The sequence below is a fragment of the Simochromis diagramma genome, unplaced genomic scaffold, assembly GCF_900408965.1.
Source record: "Simochromis diagramma unplaced genomic scaffold, fSimDia1.1 OVJJ01000150.1, whole genome shotgun sequence".
Taxonomy (NCBI): domain Eukaryota; kingdom Metazoa; phylum Chordata; class Actinopteri; order Cichliformes; family Cichlidae; genus Simochromis; species Simochromis diagramma.
Genome location: NW_024387083.1, coordinates 1890270 through 1912990, shown reverse-complemented (window position 1 = coordinate 1912990; position 22721 = coordinate 1890270). Strand labels below are relative to the sequence as shown.

The 22721-nt window shown below is 41.6% G+C and overlaps 1 protein-coding gene across 4 annotated transcripts in view; it reads left to right on the top strand.

Moving 5' to 3' along the window:
• Positions 1-2096: 2096 nt before the first annotated feature.
• Positions 2097-22721, top strand: part of pkn1b (protein kinase N1b) — a 40726-nt gene continuing 20101 nt past the window's right edge. The window contains exons 1-2 of one of the 4 annotated variants that reach the window (XM_040045772.1): positions 2097-2370; positions 2520-2651. In XM_040045772.1, the coding sequence (XP_039901706.1) occupies positions 2625-2651 (27 nt within the window). In that variant the 5' untranslated portion in view covers positions 2097-2370; positions 2520-2624. Of the gene's footprint in view, positions 2435-2519; positions 2652-16469; positions 19914-19965; positions 21178-22721 lie in introns of those variants that run through there. The other 3 variants (XM_040045773.1, XM_040045771.1, XM_040045770.1) reach the window with 3 other exon arrangements.

Genomic DNA, 22721 nt, shown 5'->3' with positions numbered 1-22721 from the left:
GACCCATTTCGCATCCCGATGGGAGTGATCGCTTTTCTAGGATGCCTGCCATTAATATGACATAAGCGGTTTCTGAAATTACATGAAATGACACAATAAGTAACCATGTCACACATAGCTGGATGGTGTAGTGGCATCTTTGGAACAACAGGTCGAGGTTTGAATCCAGCAAGTCTACCTCACAACATGAGCTACAGTGTGTAACATGAGCTGTGGTGGCTCACACATCAACTAACCTTAACAACGTCTGTGTCAGGTATGTGACAATATAGTGAGATATAGAGGACAATATGGACATAATGATCCACGTGTTACGATTACCACAAGGATCACTGTTGCCTTCACCCTCTACAATTTTTCTAGTTGAACATCGTTTAGCATGCAGGGTCAGAGGTCACATTATTCTCTGAGAGCTGACAGCATAGCTTGACATGGCAGAAAAACACACAGAACAGCATAAATAATAAAAAACCACGCTGGCCTGGTTATTTGGTCCTAAATAAAAAGCGGCATATATACAAAACTGCACTCTTTGGGTACCTGGTTAAAAGTGTTCACTCACAAAGTGTGCATTGTGGTTCATTCATAATAATGTAATGCATGAATAAGAAAGAGGTTCAAAGTTTTTCTTCCTTCTGTCTTCACTGAGGAGATTTGGCTGCACAGTGGTCATATTGTTGCTGCAGTGACATCAAATTCGCAATTCATCATTCATCTACAGCTGTAGTGTTCAGGGTAAGCAGCCCAGTCTTCCCCTCTGGCATGATTTGGCAATGGCACCAGGAGCTGTTTGATCCTGTAGAAGAGAAGGAATGCAATACACTGGTAATACATAAATAAACATAAATGAACTGATAGTTCCTTTATAGCAGCTTAAAGGGCCATTACACTGATTTTATAAGAAGAAGAGACATCATCAGTTTATTTTAACTCAGACCTACACAGTAAGCTGCAGTGCACAAATTCAACAGATCACACTTCATACAGTCACACACTGACTGTATGAAGTTTAGTGTTCCTACAACCAGGTTAGCACGGTGATGCGTTCAAATGTGATCAACAGGTCTCACATGAAAGCAGGAGGGCGCTCGGCTGCCGCAACGGTCTGCGCCTCTTTCCAGCTGCGTCAAGCTGACCAAAGAAGTCCGCAATAACAGCAGAGCCAGGCTGTGCTGGTTTCAAAATAAAATCCCACATGACTTCGCTGCCAAATTAAAGCGTTTGATGGGGGGATTATTTATTAACTGCTGGGACATACAATTCGAAATAAATGCCGTATGCTCCCACAAGAGCTCAAACAGTGATATCTCCTCTTTAGTGTGTTTATGCCGCTGTGTTTAATAGAAGTGGGAGAATCGATCCAAATATTGATAGTGTTGGTATCAGCGCTGGTAATGGCATCGGATTGATACTAGCGTAGTAGGATCGATACTTTGTCTCTATCCTCTAACTTCGGTATGTGGCCCACTGGATTATGTTGAACACATTTATTTTTGGAAATGAAAAAAAAAAAAACTTAAACACGCACTGTGAAAAATGTCTGAGCCTTTTTGTGTTGACTGTCACCTCTATTTTATTTATAGCCCGGAGCAGAAAGGTTAAGTGTTTTAGAGACAAACATACCAGGTTTTCAAAATACACAATAAGCTGAACGGTGTATTTTATTGCGTTAATTATTTATTTACTTGGTGTCAGATCTGTACCACAAATAGCAGTAAAGCACAGCATTAGTGTTTAATGCAGTACTGTCTGTCCTGTGTGACTGGTCTGTTATGTGTACTATTCATTCTCCCTGTGTACTCATACTACTGACTTCCTGTTCTGTGGTGAGTTGGTTAAAAATAAATAAACGCTTGTTTTAATGGTTTAAAAACGATTCTGTGCGTATGCTCCAGTTTCTATACAAATATCACTGTGAGTGTGGCAGCTATAGAAAGTCTCCACACGGTTATTTTAACCTAAAGTTTTGTAAGAACCAAATTTCTTTTGCATTCCGTGCACTGTGCGTGTTATCGCCGATGCGTATTTTATTTTGAAGGTCAGAGCAGGAAGTCCCATTTTTATATTCTCTGTATTCCTTCAGCGCTTGTGTTCCCTACCCAGCAGCAACAGTAACCGGCTCCCAGCTTCCCGCAGAGCCGAGCCGGAGCGCATCGCTTCGGGGAGAAGATGGCCTCTGTTTGCTCCAGGCAGCAGAGCTGGGTGTTTCAGTGAATCCTGGCGGGTGTTGGGTTTCCTCACAGGGCTTTCCTCCCCTGACGATGAGAAGGATCCCCGCAGCAGCGCTCTCCCTCACACTACTCCAGGACAGCCCGCACTGTCTGCGTGATGCAGCCCGGAGTCCGAGAGTTAACGTCCTGCTACCAGGAGGTGATGGTCTGCCCCTCTCTCCACTGTCCACCTGCTTCTCTATCGTTTTTCCAGACGTTACCATGTTAGCATTTTATTCACCCACCTTCCCCACATCAGACTGCGCCTTTACACGGATTATTTTTTTAAACTTATTATTATTTTTACAGGACTTCCAACGTTGGACTCTTTGCATTTATCCACTGGTGCCGCAATGATCCGAGGGCTGTAAAGTAAGACAAACGGTAGCAGAAGTCATCTCATTTGTCGCTGGCATGATGGCCAATCTCAGTGAGCTACAAGTGAGTTTCCAACTTTTCCCTGCTTGCTGTGTGAAAGCTGCTGTGTGCATGCACATGTGTGTTTTTAGCTGACTCCCATCACTACAAGCTCGCTGTATGTGTGGCGTCTGTGATAGCAAATATTACAAACCTTAATGTTTTTGATGCCTGATGATGAATTTGCTGGGGTACATCCACAGAGTTGAGATTTATAAAAGGCACATTTCCAAAAAAAAAAAGTGTACCAGGTAATGCCCACTCACTGCCCAAAATGCTAGAGGCTACAGTTTGCATTATACACAGTTCGAGACAGCTTAATTACATTTAGTGAGAGAGTTAATTAAAAGATTTTATCTCAGCTCAGATGCTGATAGCATCCAGGAGTCGTGTGAGTGGAAAAGCTGAACCAGAGTCAAAGATGGAAATAGTTGCTGTTCATCCACTGAATCGTTTTACTTTTGATCCTTGTTTAAAGCTATGCTGCCTGGCATGGCCTTTTAAAGACCTTCTATTTGGACGATTAGAAAATCAGCACCAAGTCCAGTAAACAATCCACATCTGCAAACAGCTTATCTGCATTTAGTCATATTATTTTCAGGGGGGGGGAAGTGCTGCTCTTTCTACTTCCACTCCAGTTTTACTACACTTCTGATTTGCCAAATTAAGCGGCAGGACTTCCCTCTGTGGGACACAGCAGTTGCCCTCGGGTGGAGTCAGGGGTGGGTCATGGAGGGTGCTGTGGTGTCAGAGCTGCAGGTCTAGCTCGGAGTGGTTGGCTCACAGCTACCCTAGTATCAGTTCAGCACAGGACACCGTGGAGAAGGATGTTAAAAATTAAAGGACGCTTCAGCTCAGCTCTTTCCAGGAGCAGGTTAAGCAGCAGCACTCTGCGGTTAAGAACCCCAGTCACAAAGTTAAACTACTGCAGAGAGCATGTGCAGATTTCTTTGTGAGTATGAAATACTTTTACTTGATGTGGACAGCTGAAATGGCTATAAGAAAGGCTTGTGATTGATGTGTGACAGCGTGCAATTAGAACCACAAAGCACTCACATTTCCTGTTTCTGTACACAAGCATTAACCTGCGCGTGTTTGAGTTGACACCCGTCTTTCCTGTGGCCTTCAGCTGCAAGTGCAAATATGTTTTGTTTTTGTTATGTTTTTTGGGTTTTATTATAAGGCATCAGCAAGTGTTTCTCTCAGAAATCCACTTAGTCAGATCGCAGTCATTATACAGCACTGCTGAATCATTTGTTGTGAGCGAGAGCTCAAGTATTCCTTGACATTTAATGGTTTTTTTCAAGGAGAAGGTTCCTTTGATGTTTACTGGAAAGCACACTGCCTATGTCTGGATCAACAGAAGCAGACAATATGGGCCAAAGACGTTTCAGTTTGCCTTCAGTCATGTGTGCTTTCAGAAGAAGTACCTTACTCAAATTGCCACCAGCATAAAATGAAAATTGCGATTAGAGAAGTAGTTTGCCTTTATGAACTAATTATAACTTTAATAATATATTCTTTATAGCGGTATTAACGCTGGAAGACGGTGGTTTGGTGGTAAAACAGTATAATTTTACTCTGGCGAGTTTGCCAAGTTTTAGTTATCCTGCATTTCTACCATATTTTTCATCCCAGTATTACTATATCGTGACTGCAATGCTTGGAAAAACAACCTGTGTTGGAGTAACAGTAGTAGTGCAGTTTCCTCTGACGTAGGCACAAATGACTTCCTCTTAGATTAAAAAACTAAGGGTCATTAGGAGAAAGACACTATTTCCACCTAATATAACGTAATGCTGATGTGGACTGTAACTGACGATGATCAAAGAAATCATTAATCATTTATGACTTTTACTCAGATATCGACATAGGTATATAGAGACATATTTTTAGTAGCAAACACTCCATTGTTTCTGTGGCATGATGAAGTGTTCATCATTTATCAGTGATTTATTTGATCATTATAATCACCTAACTGTTTTAGTATAGCAGAAAACTGTCGTGCTCGTTAAAGAAGCAATGACTAAATGCAGAAAACAACAGTTCACACACAGGTGTGTGCTACTCCTTTCACAGAATAGACCAAACTGAGTAACCAGAAGAGAAAGTTAAGAGTGAGATGCTGGTGCACTTCTGAAAAGATGACAAGTACATCTGAGTGTTCACTTAGAGTAATCGGATGCTTCACAGGTACTCAAATGGCAGACTTACATGTGCCTGTAAGCCAAATTGTGCTGTTCTGTGGAGGGAGTAGTATGCACTTGTGTAACCCGGGACCTGTGGTTCTCTAAGGAAGTTTCGGGGTGGCTGTAGCTCAGGTGGTAGAGCAGGTCACCTACTGATCGGAAGGTTGGTGGTTTGATTCCTGGCTTCCTCTAGTCTGCATGCCAAATATCCTTGGGCAAGATACTAACCCCAAATTGCTCTCCGAAGCATCCATCGGAGTATGAATGTGTGTGAATGTTAGCTAAAAAAAGCACTTAGACAAATGTGCTTGTGTGAATGGGTGAATACACAAGCTGTATAAAGCGCTTTGAGTGCTCAGAAGAGTAAAAAAGCGCTATATAAGAACCAGTCCATTTAAGAAAGTTCACTTTTAGGTTTTAATCAAACCCCAAAAGGCCAGACACTTTACTTTCCATATATTGTTGTGTCTTGCACATCAGGTTCAGCTACCCTAACATAGAATAGAATAGAATAGAATAGCTCTTTATCGTCACTGTTAGAAGAACAATGAAATACAGTTTGGCATCTCTCTGTAAATCTACAAAATAACACAGATATTTACATTTACACAAGAAAGATATGTACAAGTTATACATGCACATGCGTACGGATACACCCACACATACATACACAAACATACATGCATATATGTATATATATATACGTACACATACATGCCATCTGAGGAGCATAGGTGCAGTGTGATCAGTGATATTGCACATTAACATAATTGATAAAGACATAATGATAACATAATGATAAATGAGCCTTAAAATATAATAAGGCTGCATCAGTGTGTCGCTGGAACAAAGGAATGATGGTTACTGAACTCAATTATTATCTAAATTAACACAAATATTCATGATCACTGATTTCATCAATATACTACTGTCACAGTAATGACCACTGCCCTTTTAAATTACATAAAAATAACTGTGCTTTTAAAAAAATGTAAGTAGCATGAGCAGTAAGTTTTCCCTTTGTTTCCTAAACTTCACACAGAGATGATAACTGACTGGTGACCGGTGCGTTGATGACACATTCAAGCTTATAAAGCCCCCTGACTGAATCCATTATTCCTCCTTCGTAGCCTGGGCTGCAATTGAGCTGTTTCTGTCCACTATGATGAATTCATTCTCCCTGCGTAACAATGACAAACGGCTCAGTCATTATCCCGGCAGGCCAGCAGCAGCAGCGGCACACAGCCAGTGAGCAATGGCTGATTGAGATCAAGGGGCCATGTTGGTAATGATGATAGGACCTGTCAGATTGGACCAAGACACATCGATGTGGTGATTGCGCTCGTTTGATCGCATTCCCCTCCTTTTAGTTCTCCTCAGAATGTTATTAAGGCAGCACTGATGGAAGAATTTGGTCTCACTCTAAAGAAAACAATTAAAATGACTGTTTCTCTCTGAATGAGATCGCGAGATCATGAGAATATAGCTTAACTATTAGCGCGTCTCTGCCATCTCTATCCTGCATTTATCGATTTGCAGCCTCTTTATCTGCTGACCCACCGTCTCTCATCAGATGGCTGTAAGAAGTGTAAATCCAGCTTCCTGCACTGAGCTGATAACATAGCTTGGGAGCTGCTATATACACTCTGTGGCCTCTCCCTCATGAATTCTTTATTTCTGTTGGTTTCCTGCAGTTATTATCTGTACGAGGCAAGTTAGAAGAGTTGCCGCTGCTCCTTCTCTCAGTGTTGTAGGAACGAGGGCTACAAATTACTTTTTTATCGATCATCCAAGAGAGGGGAAGCGGCTCGGTCTTTAATGGCATTTGACGACTTTGAGAATACTCACGTGCAGAAGCGCTGCTAGATGAGGTTGGCTAATGGCAGCACATGTGTCGTAGTACTCGGTGATGTCTTGCATCACGCTCAAAATTATGTGTCCAGCTGCCACTGCGATGGATAATAGGATTATGAGACTGTGGACTTCAACTCTGTCTCTGACCTCCTTGGAGGGTAGCATTAGAGCCCTCAGTCACCCATGCAGGCTCACAAACACATATACAACCACCTCCCCCCCAGCATCCAGCCCCTCCTGCCTCAATCCAGGATTACACTGTGTATGCAGAAATCTGTCTGTCTCACAGGCATGCCAGTCGGCAAGCTTCCTGCTGCATTACAGCTTCTGAAGTATTGATGGACAAATCTTAATGGCATTCATAAATAAAGCCAATAGATGTGTCTAGCAGTAGCACTGCTCATTAGGGTGCAGCTACGAAGTCCCAATTAGTGCCAGAGAGCAATACTAACACCTTAAATGCCAGAGTAGGAAAAAAAATCTGATAAATGTCAGCTAGAATTCATGACTCCCCGTCTTCCAGTCTAATGGCTGCACCTCCCAACAGTTCACCAGTCATGTTTAAATTCAGCCGACCAGTCTGCAAACCAGCTGATGCTGCAGTCACCCGGCAGACATTCAGAGGATTAGTTATCTATGACACCAAGCAAAACTATAACTACAGCAGAAAGACTGGAGAAAACCATCAGCATAGACTGTTGCTTTTTTTCTAAGCTGGTTTGGTGAGTGTTTCAGAGCCTTAAGGGATTGTGGTATTACACGATTGTGCCGCTAAGAAGGACAAGCTGGAGAAACGATGTTAGCGCAGCGTATTGTAAGTTCCTTCTGGAAGTGGTAATGCTGCCAGTATTACCCAAGAACAGGAAGGTCACAAAGGAAGGGAGCCATCAACGCCGACTGGTTGCTAAAGTAGTTTTGTGATGCCAGAGGGCACTGAGGCTGAGGTGAGCTTGTGAAACAGCTTGGACTGTGTTTTTTTTTTTTTTACCTCAGCTTGGCACTGCCAGACCATTCACTGAGGTAAAAAGGAGAAGCCACAAGATAGATAACTCCATATTTTATCATAAAAACAAAAACAAAGAATAAATAAGAAAAAACATTTTCAGTGCAGTTTGTTAAGAAGCTGGAATAATCTTCATCAGTAAATATGAGTTTTTCCACGTGTCATAATGTGTACTAGATGTTCAAATGTCATCTGAATGAGTCTTTTCATGGATTTGTGGTAACATTATTTCCTTAAACTGTGTCCGAAGTGATGAAGCTTGAGCTTAAGATATGATAAATTAGTAAACCATTTGTTGTCCTCAGACAGCAAAATCAGATGTATAGTACTTTTTTAACCTAATTATTGTACTGCAGGACAGGAAATACAACACTGAAGAAGGAAATTACGTAGGTAAAAATTATTTTTACTTTTGACCATATGTGGTCTGGCCCTTTCTCTGTGTATGGTTTTGTCACTGATGCCGGCTGCTGCACATTCGTTCACATTTAGAACAAGTTTATACTCGGGGGGGCAACACGGCCAGCAAACACCACATCCACCACAAATATTAGATGAAGAAGCGCTGTTAACAAACACATGCTTGACGTCCCTGTAGCTGAGGTGAAGTCTAGACACATCCCTAGCTACACTTTAAACGTGTATTTTTTTAAAGTTAGGGACAATAATATTGGAGACCATAAAGACTGAGTTGTTTTGTAGTCCTCCTCCAACCTCAACAGTCAGATGACCCCCAGTGAGCAAGCGCTTATACTGGGAAGAGAAAAACTCCAGGGATGGGCAGCCATCTATGTATAAGCACCACTTTGCCTTCATTTTTCAAACTACTTGAAAGATATTTTCATTTTTTTGTAGCCAAATAAATGTATCAGTTTTATGTACGAAATATCTAATCCTGGTCACTTCCACTGGACTTCCACATAAAGTTAAAACTGGTCATCTTTATTGGCCAGTCCTCTCTCTTGTACTTGATATTGATCCTGTGGCTTTATTAATAATGTTGTTAGTACAATGCAATTTTAAACTAGAGCCATTTGCTAACAGTACAAGGATCAAATCAGCTAGGGGTCTGGAGTTAAAGCTCATTTTCAACATCAGATTGACTGATTAAGATCTGATTGTTTGGGGGATTAATCAATAAAAGAAAACAGACTTGGGGCATCAGCAAGCTTTTAAAAGCGTACGTTTTATTTCAGAACACTCAGACTTATTTCACTTAAATCATGACAGCACATGGCAGCTGGACGCCGAGACCTTTGTGTTGCAAAATGACGTACATGGTAGAAACGATGAAGTTGCCACATGCTAAAGTAAAGAGAAAGAGGAACCTGTACTATGTGACCTGATTGTGGTTACACTTGAGGCAATAAGATGAGCTGCCACGCTACCGTGCAGAGGTTATGTGATAGCCGGTCTGTAGCGCTGCAGGGGTGGTGTTGGATTTAAGATGCTCGCCACGCTGAGGCTTCGTGGGAACAGCAGCGTGGTCGGCCATGATGTCGCTTGCAACAGCGAGCTGTCTGTTCTGTCCACCCAGAGGCCGTAAAAGTCTGAGAGAAGTGGAACAAAAAATTCTGTTATTACCTTCTTGAGAGGGAGCGACAAAGGTAGTAACTGCTTAGCCCGACAACAAGCCCACCCTTCAGAATGTAACCCAAACTGCAGCTATTGTTAGTAAAGTCTCTGAGGTTGAATTGCTGGAACAGTGGGATACAGAGGAACAAAAAGCACCCAGGTGCCATTGTTAGTTTGGGCTTTCCCCCCCCCCAAGATATCAACAATGCACGGGATATGATGAAAGCTGTAACTGGAGAAGCATAAATAGTCTTTAATGAAGAGGGAAAGCCAACAGAAGACAGAAAAGAGAAAGCTTGACTCATAGTTCTGGTACTGAACTAGCTGACAGGCTGCACCAGCTTTGATATGGATACGTATTGTGATATGCTACGGGCAGTCTCGGACTTTTATGATCCCTGGCTTGACCCTTTTCTTCCGATAAGCTCCGACCAGCAGTACTACATTGTATAAAAGAATTGCTGTCACATGGCTCTAACTTTTATATTTTTCTTCTTATCAACACACATGCTGAAATTCCAGAACCAATAATAAACTGATTCTACAAGAAGTGTTATCAGTGTATCCAAAACCTGTGTCCCCACAGACCCTCACTTTTCCAAGATGCACTTCTTGATTTGCTGATAGACTGCAAACAGGTGGTTATGTGGTGATTAGTAATGATAGAAAGTCAGTCATATTCAGCAACTTCAAGCTGCTGAAATGGACTGGTACTTTAGAGCAGTTTTCTACTCTAGCTGAGCACTTATACCCAAAGTCTTTTTCACCCATTCATACACACATTGGTACTGTGCTTTCATTCTAAGGTTCATGCACAAACTCACTCCAGTGGAGCTGCATGCATCAGGGGGACTTGGTATTCAAAGTCGTAATCAAGGACACTTCGACATGCAGATTGGAGGAGCTAGGGATCATACCACGACCTTTCAATTAGTAGACCCGGCTTAACCTCTTGAGCCACAGCTGTAGCGTGCCGGTGTTGTGAAGTCGGTCTCGAATACATTTTTTTCTCATCTTCACAGTGAGTGATTGAAGTAAATACTAATGAGAGCACAGGATCCTTTTGACTGACGTATAAACCGCCCATAAGATGGGTTTACTAAACAGTAGGACTTTTTGAGCTTTTGGTAGAATGATTTAGCATTATTGTTTGCATCATTAGCATGGCTGTGAGCATGGTTGGACTGCAGTTTTTCGGCTCTTCTGCATTTTTTTTTTTTAGCTCTAGTGGTTGCTGGTCAGACGTGCTACTTTAGAAATATGAACAGTGTTTTATTTTGAGTCATATCCACACATGCTTATCTGCTGCTGGTGCATGAATCCACATCTGAAAATAGTCCCTAGATAATGCTTTGTTAGCTATTTTTTGAGCCTTTTTAAAAGTGAGGTTCATGCAGTGCTCCTAAGCATATTGAATAAGTAAGTACTAAGTATTCCCTTGCAGGATTGCACCGTTGCATAACCCCAGATGAGCAGCAGAAAAATCAAAGTGCCACATCATGTGCAGACTACTCTCTGCAGACTACTTTGACCTGATGAATGGGGTCTTGTTTTCATTAGCCATTATAGTGCAACCAAGATCATACAAATCTGCAAACATTTCTGCATGTTTGTTTTTTCCTCCCGCTCCAAGCACTTCGCTGTCATAATCAACAGCATCAGTAAAGAGGGATAATCGTCTGCATTATAGAATGGACCTCTTATCCCCCTCAGTCCTTCTGCCATAATCATTTTTAATCTTCCTCGTCCATTACCATCATGCCGGTTCAGCCACTCCATTACACAGTGTGTCTCTTTCCGCTCCCTTTGTCCTCTGATAATCACTGTAGGTGACATGTTAGCATATTGAGTAAAGCATGTGTCACAAAGCCTGTTGTTGACCCGTTAGATTCAGGAGCAAGAGGCCGGAAGACGCTGCGGGATGACATCTTAATAACCTCAGATTTAAAACACATGATTTTCTGATGAAATCTCTCATGGACATCCATGCATGATTTACACAACATCTGAGTTTGGATTTATACCAGGAAGTTGGGGGGGAGGTGGGGGGAGGAAGTACAGTACAGTAATGGGGCAAATCCTGCAGCAGTTGTAGTTCATTCATGTTTTAGGCTGCGGGATTCCTGTGAGATTTCAGTTATGGAGCATCCACAAAGAAGCACTAAGTTGAATTTCTTAAAATCGAATCTGCAGGAAGTTACTTCCTGCTAAATGGGGCTGTACCATCTACCTGTGTGACTTTAATCTATAGACCGAATCAGCTTTTTATTTCGTCTCCCTTCAGGCTTCTGTCTTTATGCACATTACCTCACTTCCTACAATACCTGATATCACATGCCTTTTCTCCTTTGTGACCTCCCCTGCGTTTTCTCCTATTTTGAGAGCTCTTAATATTCCATATATTTTCAGTCTTTTTGAGTGTAATGCACCATACGTTCCCATACCCAACTTGAAATCAGTTTTAAATATGGAGAAAGGCATGGAGTTAAAGCAGTTCTGACTGCAAAGTGCCTCATGGGTTCTCCTCTGAGTAACACCCTTATGCAGGCTGACTGTTGTAGGTCAACAACTTTGTTTTCTGCCTTTTTTATATGCAGGTGCGTCTCAGTGGTGCATTCAGGGAAAAGTGGGTTATGTCTGTTGCATTTATTTCCACTGACCTTTTTTACCTCTCAGCCAGTCAGGGGCTGCTCTTTAAAAAACATACTGAATAGGCTAGCCTAAAAGCAAATAACTACAAATCTCCAAAAGCAAAGCGTTTGTTCGTGTACACCAGGGGTCAAGCTCAGCCAGCAAGCTGCATAATACCATCTCATGTAAGCTGATGGCTCAGCCGATACCCTTCTGTGTGTATTATCAAGGTTTTGCAGACACGTGACCACTAAACACGTGACACTAACTTGTCTGCCATGTTGGACATGTGACGATCATAGTGGCAGCATAGGCTCAAGTGAAGCAGGCCAAAATCATACAGACGTAGAGACTGGTCTGCAACTACCTAGCAACCACTAGCTGTAAAGCAACTTGTTGTTGCTGGCAAACAGTTGGGGAAGGCACTAGGAAAATTATGCCTCTGTTGCTGGGGCTATAGCAATCATTTTCATTTCATTTTCCCCAACTGGTTGCCAGCAACCACAAGTTGCTTTACAACTAGTAGTTGCCAGGTGGTTGCAGACCACTCTCTAGGTGTGTGTCATACAGACCTAGAGACTGGTCTGCAACCACCTGGCAACCACCACCCAAGTGAGACAAATGAGTATTCCCCAACCGATAGTCAAAAACGTATTTTGCTGCGGTTGTAGTTTGAATGCAAGGGATGGTCTTGAAATACTGTCCGAGCTGTTTTAAAACTGCGAAAAGTGCAACACAAACCAGAAATGGAGACTGTTTGTCTTCAAAGGAAAAATTGTGCCTTTTAAACACGTTGGCTACAACATCTCCATTTTCTATTCGCTTTGCACTTTCTTACGTTTTTCTGCCACACAGCTAATAGGTAGAGAGCAGACAAACATGAAAAACTACAAGCACATGTGGAAATGTGCTAGCAACAAGATCAACCGTCAGGAACCACTGCAAGCCAGTTTGGAAATGCTTATTTCTGCCTAGCAATCAGTGGCGTTACCGTGTCAATGTGGTAGACAACTCTTGAGCAATGAATGTCACATATATGACCTCAAATCTCATGTACGGGTTGCTGCTTTAGCTGATTCAGCATGCATACAGCTTTGCAAGCCACTTTACAACCCGCTTACATACGAGCTCCTCTGATTCATGTCCTTTCTTACTTAGTTAACGCCAAATCTGTCATCACTGGCCCTCTACTCTGTAAGGGGTGGTCTTGATGTATAACTTCCCACAAGTAGGGATGCACCAATCTGGGATTTCGATCAGTCTGATACAAATTTAAAAGACCGAATTGGTTAAACAGTGGGTGGAAACCACCTGTTCTATTCCCTCGGTTATTCTGTTTTCATCTCACCACATTATAGCAGCAGCTAGCAGGAGAACTAACAAAAGGTCAGCAGTTTGGAGGTCTTTTAAGCCGGCTATACCAAAAGATTTTCTGCAGTATGCAGCAGAAAAGCTTCAGTGACAATGACAATGCTTTCCTCTCTTTCTCACGCTCCTGCTGTTCAGTTTAGCACTTATTAGGAAGGTGTTATTGTGTTATTACCGTAACATAGCATGTCATCATCAGAAACACTCAAACTTAAGTGAGTGTGTTTTTGTGAGAGGAGGTTCCCTCAGTGCGTGTCTAGCATGACCATAAATAACAGCAGTATGCAGTAATGACTCACACTGAGCTGAAATAAGATTGATGCAAATAAATGCGGTAAATAGTGTATTTTTTTTAAAAATGTGCCCTGCTCCTTTTGTCATTTATTATTTATCTGAGAAGTTCAATAAATTTCTGTTTTTGGAAGTATTATTTCATGCATGTTAATGACATATAAATATACTACATAGAAGCAATGTTTAAGATGATGTTGCCTTGCACACAAAATTTAATATAAGGTTGGAGTAAAATGGACTTAAAAGAATGGTATTTTTGGAAATAGTCACAATCCTTCAACTGTGTCATTTTTATTTCTATCTTATCCTTAAGCTTCTGTTACATGCAAGACAGAGCCATATTAATTATGAGAACTGTGGAGCTTTTCCCATTCGGGGTTTTATGCTGTTTTATTCCTGAGGAGCCTGAACAGAGCGCCTGTTTGTTGCAGGAGAGTTCACAATGGACAAAGCTAGGAACACAAACACATTAGTGTTTACTGAAGTCTCTTGAGAAGATAGACTCTTTCACAACGATGCCGTGCATGTCGATCAGCTCCTCCCCGGCTGTGAAGGCAGATGTGCACTCGGACACGAGACGCTTTTTTTGTGACCTAAACCGGAGCACATTTTGTCTCCTGTCTGCTCAGACGTGGCAAATCTTCTCCCCTCATAAACGTGAATTCAGTACAGTACAGCACATATACGTACAGCAGTGTTACACTTTGTAAAAAGGAGATTTGGCTAGAGAATTTCCCTGGAATATGAGGGATTTTAGGGATTAACAGGCAGCACACAGACACAGTCCAAGGTACATTCTGTAAGCAGTTAACTCATTCATAGAGGGCAAGAGTTTAAATCCCAATACAGATTTTATAACAGCTGGGAATTTGGCTGAAATAATTTTGTGATTTGTTTGGTGTATGTTTTCCTGGTCTTAAAACGGAACTGCAGTGATTTAGTATTTCACTGCGATAAGGTTTGTGCATTTCCGAAAAACAGATTAAATGAAGAATATTTGATATTTAAAATTGAGCATGACTGTATGTTTCCCAATTTCCTTGGCAGCCTTCTTGCATGGTAAAACTCCATGTGTTATACTCTGCAAAGCCAGCTATTACTATGCATGCTCTCTGTTAAACGTAAAAGGAACTTTTTTTCATTTTCCTCCTAGAAGATGAAGAGATTGACACCTACTAAATGACCTAGGAGCTTATATAGCGTCTACACAATAGAGGCCAATTAGTTTTAGAGAATCATCATATTATTTACTGTTTAAACATAGGTTACATGTGGACCAACTTTTTTGAAACTGGGGTTGTATTGAGTCATAAATGCCAACAAAAATGCTCATATTGCTAAGTGTAAGTCAAATTAGAAGGGTAATCACTCATCAAAGAAATATGGGGGCAAAAAGAAAATTGTCTGGATTGGGAATAGCGGCGGTAATATCTTCACAGTGGGGAGAAAATTTGATTCAAAATGTATAAATGTTTAATTGCTTGACCAGCAATATCTTTAAGGGTGACGTACCACGATTTGAAAGTCATGTTTAGTCTTGTGTAATGGTGCAGAAACACAATTGCAGAGTTTAAAACTGATGGTGATGAAGAAAAAACCTAACCTTCCATTCTCCAGACAGTTGATAACAAGCTAGTTAATACAGCTACAGCTGGTTCTAAGCTAACATTATGCCCCTCAATGGCTCGAGTATCCTGAAAATCAAACTTTCCCTCTGATAAAGAATTTGATTACATTCTCACATCATATGACAGGTTTATTCACTAAATGTCCATGTCCAACAATTTTCAAAGAAAGTTTCACTGACAGCAGCTAACAGAATCTAATAGCAGCTAACAGAATCTAACAGCGGCTAACAACAGCTAACAGAATCTAACAGAGGCTAACAGAGGCAAAGACAGCATTAATAGAAATGTTAATAGAAATGTTCAGGATATCCTCAACTCATCTCAATATCACTTTCATCGGTCAGAAGTGAGCTTCACTGACTCATCTACTTGTATGGACTCCTCAGCGCCCAATTTAGCTAGGATTATGTACTTAACCCTTTAAAACTGGTCGGAGCGGGCACGCTCCGTTTTGCGTAACTATTTTTAAATCCCGGTAGCCCTGTAACCACGTAAACTAATTACTAAAGCGCAATTATTGTTTTTGCATATGAAACCGGAGGAGTTGTACTTACATCTTATGCCATCAGCTTGTCCTAGGTCACGGTTTCCTTCCACATATAGCTTTGCAAAAATTGCATAAAAAGCACTTGCAGCAACAAAAAAATAATATTCCAGAAACACGCTTTGCCGATCCGATCAGCTGTTCATAACACTTCCTATGTTGGAATAGAGGTCAGCGTGAACTATCACGTGTCCGCCATAACCTGCCCGAAACCGGAAGTGACGTCATTTTCGCAGAAATGTAGTTTTTTTACCATCAAGGCCTTATAAGCCTATACTTTTTTTTAAATTATGTTTGACTTTATGACTTTCTGTGTCATTTCTGGGATGCTTAGAAGTCAAATTGCACTGCTGGAAATAGTTTATTTTGATGTACATGCTGTTTTCTTTCCAGATTTGCATTATAGGATTGGGGTTTTTTTTCTGCAGTATATAAAAATTGGTGTATTTCAAAAATAAAACTATGAAGATACTCAAAATAAATTTGCTGTGGTTGGAAACTATTTTGTGCAACTTTTTTGTATTTACAGTTTTAAGGGATAAGCCTCTTAAATTTCTCTAACTAGAAATATATGTTAAAAAAACAAAAACGATTTTCAATTTTTTTGTAGTTTATTGCACTTTTTTGCAATTTATGTAATTACTATGCACTTAATGCATACATATTATTAAAATTTGGGCTATCATGGTTGTATTGATGTATAGTAACTTGCTCCCAAAAATGGCACTACAGCATGTAAAAATATAATATAAGCTCTGGCGGACTTGGTTCTATGGTAGGTCTTAAAGGGTTAAATTGCGATGGGTAAGAAAACATAATTCAGTTGTCTGCAATCTGCAATGCATTGACAATTAATGATACTATTTTGCACCCTGTTACTTTAATGTCTTAAAATGGCCAGGAATGTAATGTAGATGAATGCAGGATAAGTGTCTAAGTTGGGGGGGCTTGAGATTCCCCATTATTTCTGGTTCTGTCGTATTTATTACCACTTTATCCCCGTGCAATGCAAGAAAACAAAATGCAAGACAAAAGCTAAAATAAGCGATTGATCTGTTTGCTGTAGCTTTTGGTGGACAGAATGGCATCAGTCACATCAAAGATCATACCTAACTCTACTGCTCGGTAGTAAAACTAGGCTCACATAGGAGTCGGCTCAGTCTCGCTGACTGTAACAGTGTCCTCAAGTTAACTTTGAAGCCCAAAAGCAGACTTCCCTCTGATCTGCTGTGCCAACATCATGCAGAGCAACACTTCCTCCTCTTAGTACCCTCAACATCCAACTGACATGGTCCTTTACAGTGCTGTTTTATTCATTACCAATCAGTTACAGTACATTAGGCCTGTGTGTTTGTGGATGTGAGTCTTGGAAATGAGAGTTAATGTATCTTTGTGGTCGAGCTTGTTCAGTGTTTTCTGTTGGTATCCATTGCCTTGTTTTATCTGCTGGGCAGAAGTGTGTTTGTGTGTGTGTGTTTGTAAGTGCAGGGATTAATTGGAATTCTCTGTTTAGTCCACTTCTGCTCAGGTGAGGTTTATCACACTACAGACGTTCTTTAGAAATGGCCCGCATCTGCACATAATAAAATTGACAACATGACCTTGCATTTCACTTTTAACCTTTATGAAAGAAAATGAATTTTCCTCAACTTCCAACAAATCCCCCTTTCAGGGACAAAAACGCCTCCTCATGCAAAACGCGGCTTAGGGTTCATTTATTAAATTATTCATAACTTGATTCAGGTAAGAAAGTCCATTCCCAAGCCTCCTCATTACAATTGTTGCCTGTGAATTGCAGGTGTTTGTGAGCGAGTGAGTAATAAAATGAGTGCTCACAGAATGAAGCATTCCCTGACCGCCTGCACTTCCAACAAAATGGACCTAATCTCTATTTTTAGCTCCAGGCGAGTTAAGATGAGTTGACAGGCCATTAAAACTTAATCAAAGGGATAGCTTTCTGTCACCCACCGGCGTCACCGGGCAGCCTCTGTTACCAGAGATATGTGCACGATGGATGGACGGTAAGCTTAAGAGAGGTAGGAAAGAGGGAGCAACACTATTATTATTACAATAGGTATAAAGCAAAGAAAATACAGACAGGCCAAGACAGAAGGGGTTGGAGAGAGAGAGAGATGAAGATAGCAGTTGGGAGTTGTTTTGTTCCACACTTTGACTCTTATAGGCTTGTTTCATCTAGAAACAATTCCAACTGTAGCCGGTGGTCCTTGTTCTTGCTGGATGAGCAGCTGATTGATTGAAATCTGCCATGATGTGGTGGGAAAAACATAAGACTAGAAGATCCAGGGCTAGCCAGCAGTGACTTAACTTTAAAATAAAATCAAGGAGGACTAAACACTAGTATTTTAATTATGGATGGAATTCCTCTCTCAGATTCATAATCTCGTCCTATTATATCGCCATGGCAAAGTCTATGTGGAGTATTTTCTTATCTAATCAATTCACAGATGGAATGTAAAATTTATACAGTGTTTTAATCTCATTAAGCCAGGATGATGTTTTCGATGTCAGACTTTTGTCTGAGCATCTGTCTAAGGCCTCCAGTCCCTGGCAGCCCTTCAATTTGCCAGGGGTGCTAAGACTCCCCAGGCCAGTCATGAGAAGATCAGCAGAGACAGTTGGATGAAAGGCAGGGTCCAGGTCACGGAAAAATACCCTGCTCTGAACACACTGTCATTGTTCAGAAAGGCTATGGATAACAAGCAGGTGTTGATCGTTGATGGAGGACAAGGTGCCAAACAAGGAAAAACTGAGTTAAACTGTTATTCTTTCATACAGATATTTGTGTCATCAAGTTTATCGATTCAAACTCATCAAGGGTCATGCTGAATACCAAGATAAAGTTGTTATTTTTCTCAGTCTGGTTGCTGCTGCTGTTCACAGCCTTCTTTCACTCTCTAAACAGTGAGTACATGGTGGCAGGGAAGCAAGACTTCTGCTCAGGCAGTAAAAGCCTTAAAATTTGTCATGAGGTGTTTTTTCCTTTTTTAAAAAGTTGCTATAAACAGTTGTTAAAATGATAAGTTAACAACAGTTTAAAAAAAAATCGAGTTGAAAGCTTCCTGTTTTTACACAGTGGAGATCCAGTCTGCATCACAGATGCACAAGTGCAAGGGGACAGAGCCGGACTTCTGTAGAGCGATCTAAAAATAGCGGCCCGACTGGACATAGTGTACGGGGAGAAGATTTTGAAGGAGTGCTGTATTGTGTTTTACAATAGAAAAAAAAAACCTTGGGTTTCAGAGGGGTGTAGTACGAAGCAAGATGAATGGGTTAGCAAGTTATGCCGAGCTTTCTGTCACTCTCTTTTTATCTGGCGAAATCACTACGGTAACTGATGCTGAACATGCTGGGGGAATGGATTTTATATGGGCAACTTGAAACAAATTTCACTTTGATCTGCCAACAAAGTAAGACAATTTCCACATGTCCTTTATTAGGCTATGGGATGGTAACATTAATGTTTAAATATATATCCCGTTTAAAGTTTCAGAGCTCTTAGAAATGAACAGCAGCACAGAGAGTGAAAGTTCTTTACAGATTTTCATCAATATGTCGTCATAATAATCTCCGAGAGGTCTTCAGAGGTCAGAGGTCAAGTTTTGTGAAAATGTTGTTAACTTGATAACTTGTGAAAGACACCACCGAGGATTTTTAAATTCATATTATATGTATCTGTTAAAAATCTCAGACAAGTTTGAATCTCAGTGACTTTGACCTTAAGGTCAGAGGTCAAGAAAATCCTGTGAATGCAATAGCCAATGAAGGAAGTCACCAAGGATTTTCAAACTGGTACATTATGTGGATCTCCTTGGAGGCTGAGGGTTGGCACTGTTGACTGACAGTAATTTTATGTTTTAATTTTGAATCCAAATCAGATGAACTGACTGTAACTTTAAGAGCGAAGTGATATGATCTTAGTTCCTGATAATGTGGTCAGTACACTTTTAGCAGCTGCACACCCTGCGATTTCACAGACACAATGAGACACAGTTTTGTGTTGACAGGCTTCAAGATAGTTTGAGATCAGTTTGGAAATTTTCACTTTCATTGCTGTCGAATTAATGATGACATCTCAGCCATATCTGTAGAGGTGAGAGACAGCATGGATGCATGGGGGCTGCTATCTCCGCAGCTACCAGTCCACGCAAAACACCAGCCACTGAGAGTGACAGCTGCCTGGTAAGGAAATGTTTTATTACCCACACACAGATATGTTTCACAGTGTGGATATCTGTTATCAGAACATTTCTAACTGCCTGTGCTTTGCATAGGTTGGCATAACTTCATCTTATTTCACTTCCTATTCCCCTTGCTGTAAAATGCGGGAATATGAAGAACTGGATGTGCTTTGGTGCCTCTTTAAATGCCACACTGTGTGTGCTTGTTGGTTCCCTTCTCGTGTCTCATGTTGTTGCAATGGTGGATACACGGTGGCCAGAGAGGGCTATCTGCCGCACAGTGAGGGCTTGGAAGGTCAGTGCCACTGCGCTGCTGAGCATCTGAGTCAGATAAACCCATGACCTGCTTGTCTCTCGCTGGCAGGAAGAGTACAGAAGTCAGGCAGCAGTGAGACCATCTATTGCCCTCAGGAACAGCCGCGATCAGTCAGTGCTGCTGATGTGCGATCACTGCTTGTTCGTGTATGGGAAGTGGCTGCTCAGCATTTTTGTGCCATCTTCAAATAGACTTGCAGGCAAAGTCCATCTCCGTGCACAGGTTTTTGATATCCATGGCTTAGTGTTCAAGTGAGAAGAGTTTGTTTGCTTCAGCCTTTATCCCAGGGAATGCAGATCCATCAGCTTGTCCTTTGACACATCCCTACTCACTTAGAGGTTTATTTTCTTAATCCAACACTTTTTCTGACAGTGTCTTATTATCTATGCAGAAATTCTGACCTGGATGCATAAAAATGTGTGTGTATCATAGTTCCATATTCACGAATATGCCAAAAATACACAAGAACTTGCTTTGGTAGTAGACTCTATCACAACAGCCTGTCTCTCAGCTATGGGGACTCGGTAGCAGGAAGCAGAGTGACTGTGAGCTCTCTCAGTTACAAAACCACTTAAATGTGTGTGTGTGTACAGAGTGCATGACGCCTCAGTCTCTATCTGGCAAAGAGCAGAACAGGAAGCAGCGAGGTGGGGCTCGGTCTATGCCGTTCTTTCTTCCTCTCCTCCACCTTGTTCACTCGCTCCAGATTTAGCCTGGCTTTTGATTCCTGGCGGGAAGGACATCCTGGATTTGGGGGAGGCAGGAGTAGGACTTTGTGTTGTCTGATTGGTGCTGCTGTCAGTGCTGGGTGTGTGTATGTGTGTGTGTGTGGTGGCCCAAGAGCAAAGCCGGAGGGAGGCCAAAGATGGCCAGTGAGGACTGTGCATTGGAAGACCTGCCACGGGATCAGTTGATTGATAGCCCTGAGCAGGGTGATCCAGAGTCTTCGGTAGGCCACTGTGGCCGGAGCAGGCCTCAACACCGCCGCTTTCTTTCCCTGCGTTACTGTGGCCCTTCTCTTTTCTGTCAGTTTCCTCGTTCATTTCCTGTAAAAACATCTACTGTCTCACAGCGAATCACTTGTGAATTTTGACTGCTGTCCACTGTTGTGATTTCACCCTGCTGCCTGATTTGTCTTATACCTCACTCCAGAGGTTCTTTGTTGTAAAACACCAGGGATTAAGTTGTATTGTGTCGAGCAGGACTACGTCAGAGTGCAAACTCTCCCTTCCTGCAGTTCATGGTTGCTCCGCTTTCTTTTCTGCCATGAATGGCCGCTGCTGGCGCGCTCATGCTGTTCAGGTCTGCCACATCATCAGCGATGTTAATAATATACAGCAGTATGCATCCATCGTACATGCCTACTTCTGTATACGTGTATAAAAATAGTGCATCTGTTGTTCTTCTAGACCAAGCAAGATAACATAGTTGACCTTTTTCAACAACAAGTGAGACACGCTCAGTTTGATTGCTTCAGAGCTGTGCAGTGACGTAACATTGCATTAAATCTGCAGTTAAAATCCCACAAGCCCTCGGCCTGTGCCATGTGGTTTGGTTGTCGTGCATTGTGTTGCCGATGGATTATGGCCTAATGAGAACAGTGCTGTAGCCGTAGCCTGTGTGTGGCTGGATGGACACGGAGACCTAAGCGGCTGTAATCAGATCCGCTAAGCTGGATAGCTGGCTGCACAGTGCAGGCAAAGGCCCTGAGCAGCTCGTCTTTTAACTCCAGCACAGTGGAGCTGAGAGCCCTCAGATGTTACAACAGTTTTTAAAGAATTCACTTAGTTTGATCTCGGTTTTGCTGTTTAAAAATGTTTTGTTTCATTTTTAGTGTCATCAGGTTTTATTTGGTTTTATGGGCTGCATCTATAAAGGGTAAGATAAAAGATGTGCCAAACACAACTGACACATCTCCCATGTCTCCTCATGATGGTTGCATTGACAAATTTGACCAAATTGCCAAAGACGTTTCCTGTAGTTTGAGTTTGCTGGAGATTATCTGACGTTCAGGAGTGGAGCCACACCACAAAACGCTTCACTTCCTGTTGTATGCCTTTAAATGCTTACTTTCCGCTTTCTTCATGTTGGCAGAAGAGGGTTCAGTTAGTATCTCTGAACTTTTTTCCAGCCAACTTCTCCTATTTTTAAAGTCTACTGTGGATGCATCAGTGCCCATTCCCATCTGCTGCCATAAAGGTTTAGCTCCACGGATTCACAGGTTCCTTCTGTCTACCTTCCATGCTCAGCTGTTGGTACACATAGAAGTTCTTCCCCATCAAATAACTCTCGCCTGCTGTCTCCAGTTAACTTCCAGTCGCCTGTTCATCATCATCATACTGAGTTCGAAATATGAGCGAAATCAACCGGCTTAAATCAGTTTAAACGCAGAGGTCAAACTCTTCTTTGGAGCCGCCAGTCCTCAGTGAGGCCTTTCCCAAACTGGTAACCTCTAGCGTAGCTTGTTTCTTTATCAACATTTTTATTTGCATT